Source organism: Oreochromis niloticus, linkage group LG1, assembly GCF_001858045.2.
Source record: "Oreochromis niloticus isolate F11D_XX linkage group LG1, O_niloticus_UMD_NMBU, whole genome shotgun sequence".
Taxonomy (NCBI): domain Eukaryota; kingdom Metazoa; phylum Chordata; class Actinopteri; order Cichliformes; family Cichlidae; genus Oreochromis; species Oreochromis niloticus.
Genome location: NC_031965.2, coordinates 16,958,596 through 16,965,556, shown reverse-complemented (window position 1 = coordinate 16,965,556; position 6,961 = coordinate 16,958,596). Strand labels below are relative to the sequence as shown.

The following is a 6,961-nucleotide window of genomic DNA, read 5'->3' as shown; positions in this document are numbered from 1 at the left end:
ATATCAGCCAGTCATATTTCACAGCAACAGCGAAACCAACAAGAAACTTCTTTAGCACATTTTCAGTTTGGCTTCTGATCTGGAGTGTGAGTTTTTCTACAAAATGCTGAGAGTGCTGTTTCATGGATGGAAAGCTAGCTAATAAGTGGATTTAGGAAATAGGGTTTTTTTTAATCTCGACTTCAGTTTTGAATCCAATATTTTGTCTTGCTTTGAATCTCCATGGCGGTTACTAGAGGTGGGCGGATCAATCCAAATATTGATGGTATCGCTATCAGCAGTGGTTTGCTATCGGATCAGTACCAGTGCGATAGGGTTGATACTTTCTATCATCTAGGTTCAGTACAGTGTGTAGTCCACTGACGTGTGTTCAATAAATTGCTTTTGTTGGAGATGAAAATATGATACCAAAATTTGCAGTAATGCACACAACTGTTACCAAAGGCATTATGTCTAATGGGGTAACAGGGGGAATGTTCCACGATCTGAAAGCTCAGATAGGACCACTCGACAGGACTAGCCAATGGGCCCCTCAACATTACACGGTTATAAAGGTTATACAAGTCGTGGTTCCTAGCTTTTGAACCAAAGTTAATTTTCTTTATGCAGCATACACTTCCTTATCAATTGAATTTTAGCTCTGCAAATATTTATTCAGTCCTTTACCCTCCATTGATTAAAGCAGGCACCCTTTTTCTGAAAAGTTTTGATGGCAGATGGGCATGCTGGGAAATATATTACTTGTACTTCCTGACCTTGTTTTTGCCTGCGAACCTGCTGACATCAGCTATGCAACAATTTGTTTTTCGGCAAGTGTCTCAAGGAGCAGTTTGTTGGTGCAGTGGCATTATAAAATATGTTTAGCAAGCCAAAGTAAAAAAAAAAAAAAGTGGTGCTCCAAAGAGAAAGGACAGAAGAGAACATGGGGAGAATACCACCAGGACTTTAGGTCTGAGCAGTGCTGTCGGTGACTCGGCAGAACTCCAGGCCCAAAAGAAAAAGTTCTGTTTTTGTAAAAGGGCTGAAACATTGTTACCGTTTACATGTTAAAAATATGCACTTATACTGTAATGTGTGTGTGTGTGTGTGTGTGTGTGTGTGTGATATATCTAGAAGCTGGTTGAATAAGTAACCTGTGGTTAATGGGCCTCTCTCATTTGTTTCATGCTATAGACATTACATCTGTCTTTATGTTACTTTTCCAGGGGATTAAACTCTTTTGTGGTTTTTTTGTTGCCTGTTTGATGAAGATGATGTGAGTTTACAGCATAAGCTTAGATAAATGCATCAATACCCCAACCTCTGACTGTAGTTGCTGTCCATAGTGCTGATCAAAAGCTGGAATGATGCTATATTATTTTTGCAGTGTTTCTGTGTGTGTGTGTGTGTGTGTGTGTGTGTGTGTGTGCGTGTGTGTGTGTGTGTGTGTGAGAGAGAGACAACAGCTCTCACAGGGCTGTTATGCCTGTGGATGTTACACCTATAGATACTGTAATCATCTACTATTTTAGGTAACAGAGATTAGCTAATAGCTAGCTCTCATTTAGACCCATTCCCCTCTATCTGCCAATGAGCCTGCTGGGTATTTTGACCAATGCATAGAGATTAAGAGCATGATGCCATACACCCACCTAGGAGGAGGTCCGTCAGCTGTTAAAAACATCTGGATGTTCAGTCATGTACGACTGTACAGATTTTACTCAGTATTTGCTTCAGTTAAAAGACTTTTAGACAGAAATTGCTCCTTATTTTACTGTGATTCCTTGGCTGACCTCTGCAGACTAAGGTCAAAGTTCACCCTAGTTCAGTTTTTCCCTTCAAATTTGCACATTTAATCATTTCTGCAGTAGCTAATGTGGAATCGTGTTATTCTGTAAAATATCAAAGTGCCTGACTAACATCCAAATCTGACCTGCTCAGTATTTAATCATTACCAGCATTAGCTGAGTGCACAGCAATTCCACTGGCCTGCAGGCTAATCTGACACACCTTCATTCCAGTATCAACAAAAATTCAATAAATCTTGTTTACTTACAGGATGTTTATTACTCAGGATTATTGTGTTATGTAACTTCAAGGGAAGTGCAACGATTCAGAGCAAAGGTGTGGATAAAGGGAGCTGAATTCAAATGAGCTGAGAAATACATCCGCAACTGAATATTTATCTTCAAGTCAGACTAATAGTTTTAAATGATCAGTCCTAACTAGAACTGAAGTCTGAAGTATTTTTAAGACCATGCATTTTGTATTTGCAAGAAAAAATGTGACTGCCTGTTACTGAAAGATACTGGGTTGCCCTGTTGCTTCAGGGCACAAAGATCCTAATAATCTAATATTAAAAATGAGATAGACTTTTCACTGGGGCAGATGGGTCTTTCTGTACATCCTGAAGCGATACTCAAACATCGCAGAGAGCATCCCTTAGTATTCACAGTCTGAAATGATGACGTTGCTTAGTAAATGCATAATTTCATGTTGCATTAGCCCCAAACGAATTAAGACGCAATCATTCCCTCAAATTTTTATGCTTTCTCTGGTCTAGTGCAACCCTGCTTACTTGGTTTTCTCCTTTACATTTCACAGCCCTGAATTATGTCTAATTGCACTTATGTGGTGTATTTTAAAGCTGATTTTAACAAGCAAGCAGCTCCCGAAACACAAAAACACACCGAGGGAGTGTTTATACTGAATATTATGAGATTCACTCCACTTTTTTTTTTGTTTTTTACTCTCAAGAGGAAATATTTCACAATATAACGAGATACTTTTCCTCGCAGATTTTCTTCATTATAACTGTAAAACTTTTCCCTCCTCGTCTAACAAAGTTACCTCATTGTTAAAAGATGTTGGAAATCACTTTGATGCTATAGCGTGATAAGTCAGCTCAGTGTTGCCATTTGTGGGTAGTGCATTTAAATTGGGTCAAATCATCTTCATGAATATAAGACAGACAAACAGTCCTGACTTAATGAGAGCTTCACCTTAAACTAAGGGAAAAAAAAGGTTAGAGATAAAATGCGTGATTATATATTTGATAAATGTTGTGGCTGTTTGTGTGCACTAGTATTTGTTTTGTTGCCTGAAACACTGCATTTCATGAATACTTGGTATACGATTAACCAAAGGTCGTGTTGGGGTTATGTGTCCAGGAAATTACAGTAAGTTAACGCGCAGTCCGCTGAGGTGCTCCAAACAGGATTTGGTGCGTTACAAATGTTCATAGCTGCTAAGATCATATTGTGCCTTATCTTTTGGATGAGTTTTCTAGCCTTCCCCCTTATTACTCCCATCGATTAGATTCATTAAAAGACGCGGAATGGTCACAGAGGGTTCTTCTATTTCGTGCACCAACATCAGATTGATGACATTAAAAGGAAATAACCTCAATTGTGTGGCCAGTGTGTCGTTGTACTCCGCCCACACTCCCCGCGCCTCCAACATGTGTCTCCACTCTAATGTGCGATAGTGTGCGTTACCGAGGATGCATAAATGGCAGAGGACAGTACGCGCCCCTGGATGTGAGCTGCTGAAGTCGCAGCCACTCCACTCCATGTTTTGCCCTGCCCTGTGCGCTCTGCTCGCTGTGCAGCGTGCGTCTCCGTTGCATTTCGCTTTCCTCACACTGACATAAACACGGGGCAGCGGTGTGTGCGTGCGCTGGAGAAGTTGTTGGCACACTGAGCACCAGGTAGCTTCTTCACGAGGATTTTGTTCAGACTGGGACCGATCTGACTCGTTGGCTATTTCTTTTCTTTTCGAGGGGAAAATGAGGTGGAAGCACCAGCATCTAAAGTGAGGAGTCTCTCTCCCTTTCTCTATTTTAAAAAATGAAAATCTGATCGCGCAGACTGGAGAAATCATTCAATCAGGCTTTGTTTTTTGGGGATTTCTCTTATTCTATCGGATCTCTTATTTCTCTGTGAAACATTATCAAGGATTTCACTGATGTATGCGATGTGGAGACTGCAAGTCGCCTTATGTACTCTGTCGGTGCTGTCCCTGTCATCCGGTGGTGAAAGCAAAGCGCGGAGCTGTAGCGAGGTTAGACAAGCTTATAACGCTAAAGGATTCAGCCTCGTCAATGTACCTCATCAGGAAATATCAGGTAGGCGAAACTGACAAATCAACGAGGCGTTTGGCCCCCTTCACCACGTGTCACGTCTCGTTTCTCCCCCTTAAATCAAACAATTTTACAATAATCTCTGTGATCTCCCTCAGACCTTTAACCATTTATTATGTCCCGTCACTAACATGCTGCATTTCACCCCCGCTTTTAATAACGGATTCATGTAGAGTCCTCCGCGGTTTCATGAAAAGTATCAGCCTTTTCTCCTAATATATTCCATGAGGTCGAGTTTGTCCAAGCTTTTATCTGAACTTATTCGTCGGTATTTGAAAAGTGTCCAGTGAATGCCATTGAGACTGAATCGTCTATATATCCTCTCTCTCTCTCTCTTTTTGTTTTTTGTTTTTTTGCTCTTTGAAGGTCGCATGATCCTCTCCATTTCCAACTTGCTCAGTGGTGAATCACATTGAGCTGCCTTTCATTTCTTCTCCACAATCAAACAGACTCCAGGAGTGAGCCGCATGCGTAAAAGCATTAGTCATGTTGCTCTTTATGTAAAAATCTCAACGTGTAGTTTAATCGCCTATATGTGTGTGTGTGTGTGTGTGTGTGTGTGTGCGTGCGTGCGTGCGTGTGTGTGTGTGTGTGTGTGTGTGTGTGTAGGTGTGTGTGTGTGTTTTGTATTTTATGAACCAATTTAAATATTTGGTTACTGCACAAAAACTTAACTTCATTGACAATTAAAAGCAGGTTCTCGTCTCCGTAAAGAGTTGGCAGAAATGACAGCAAGAATCAAAGTAACAGTGAGACTCATATGTGAGTGCATCATGTGTAATCTGCTGAAACACACACTTGAGATTAACTCATGTCTGTAAATCGGAGCAAGTAAAAGACTGACTTTGGAACAGTGACACAAGAACATACCTTTGGAAAGTGTCTGCATACCTGTTGCTCATATTCAACAGAAGATGATCATGGAGCTTGTTGTGTTGGATTTGGCTAAATAGTGAGTAGTGTTTGCCAGTAGGGGGCTGTATGCACCCAACATGAAATAGTTCTTATGCTGTGGATTGTATTTGGTTTAGATATTCCTCAAGGCTACAGCTTAGGTTTTAATTCATGCTCTTTGGTACTGCTAAGATATGGGGTTTTATTATCTCTTGTGTAGTGGTAATCACATTTATGGTTAAAGCAAGAAAAGAGATTAGTCAGTAAACATAGCCTGCTTCATGAGAGGGAAGAGGAGAGGCAGAGAGTCCTGAAGTTAATCCCTCTATTGCCTCTTACAGACAAAACGGAAATGCTGTATCGGTAATTGGCAGTGTCATCTCGTAATGATCACAGAGCCCTCTTATATGGTCTTAACATGGTTTTGGCATGATGGGGAATATGATGGCTTTGTTAATGACTGAATGTGTGTTTAAGTCTTAGCCAGCGTCTGTATCATGGATGTGTGAACGTGTATTAGGAATTTATCGTATTTCATAGTTAGAACTAAATGAGTCCAGGGGTGCACGGTGATTTCTGATGTCCTTGTCTTTCCTTTTCTGATGGTTTGTGATTAAACTAGGGTGTGCAAAAAAGTAAAATAGCACTAAAATACTTTGGCATTGCAAGGATGCTCAAGTGAACTGCGGTTCAAAGCTTAAGTTCATGTTCAAAGTTTAGTTTGCAAATTTTGTTAGATATTTGGATTATTCATTCAGTCACACTGGAATATTTTAATGTGATCTGACACAGAATTTGTGCAGCTGCTTTTTTTTTTTTTTTGGTTGCTTGGCATTCGACCACATGTTAAAGTCAAAGACTGTTGGTTTTATTATAGAGCAAGATGTTTTGAGGGCCTGTGACCAAGTTCTTATTGCATTTTTTGCAAAGCCAATACTCTACGTGTAATTGGATTTTTTTTGTCTCCAAATAACCTTTGCATAAATACAACAGAGGGTAGATATGGGCCTCAGGAGAAGGGATAGTAGAAAGCACTCAATTATGCTTAATTAGCTATGCCAATACAAACGTGTGGTAAGCAGCATGAGCAGCGTTAGTGCTCATCCCTCCATCATTTGCTATGTCATGCTACTGCTATGCCTCTAGATACAAAACACACAGGTTTATTATTTCTGCAGAGGTGGCTTCCTCAGGTTCTAAGCTCCCATTTGCATAAGCTAATTATTTTGACAGCTTTCTGCCACTGACAAGCTGAGCTGCATTATTTCAGAGGTGACAAACCCACATGTTTGTCTGTTATGAAATATAACAGGGTGATAATTATTGAATCTACACTTTAATACTAATTAAAATAAAGCTAAAGCAATTAATCATAATGAAATGAAAAGGAACAAAGATTGAAAAAACAGACCTTTCTGTTGGTTATTTATTTGTGTTTGTTGATTGAATTCTGAGTGGAAGCTCTCTTCCACCCACACAGTGTTACCTACAGTAAAGAAAGAGTCTGAATGAGTCTCATGGGCTCCGGGGTCATAAAACTTATCCAGAAAGTAAAGAACCCGGTAAACCTTCAGTGCAACAGAGAGACCTCAAATTAATGTTCCATGGATTACAGCTGGCTGATACATCATTTTTAAAAATCAAGATCTGTAACCAGTTGAAAAAACTGCTTTTCTACTTGCCATGTATTTTATAACTAACTTTTACATTTTTTAATGACACAAGGGCTTCCGGTAATAATGGTTAAGAATTTTAACTTTTATATAAAATCAACACATTTGGTGGAAACTATCCTGCTGCTTTTTGGACAGTCACATTTACTGAACTGTGAACAGATGTAATATATATATACATATGTATATACATATATATATATATATTACCAAAAGTATTCACTCGTCTGCCTTCACACACATATGAACTTCAGTGACATCCAATTTTTAACGG

General features: G+C 39.6%; 1 protein-coding gene across 3 annotated transcripts in view; it reads left to right on the top strand.

Annotated features, from left to right (window-relative positions):
* The first annotated feature begins 3,471 nt into the window (after positions 1-3,471).
* Positions 3,472-6,961, top strand: part of gpc6a (glypican 6a) — a 135,948-nt gene continuing 132,458 nt past the window's right edge. The window contains exon 1 of one of the 3 annotated variants that reach the window (XM_019357548.2): positions 3,472-4,105. In XM_019357548.2, the coding sequence (XP_019213093.1) occupies positions 3,946-4,105 (160 nt within the window). In that variant the 5' untranslated portion in view covers positions 3,472-3,945. The remainder of the gene's footprint in view (positions 4,106-6,961) is intronic. The other 2 variants (XM_025905662.1, XM_003445765.5) reach the window with 2 other exon arrangements.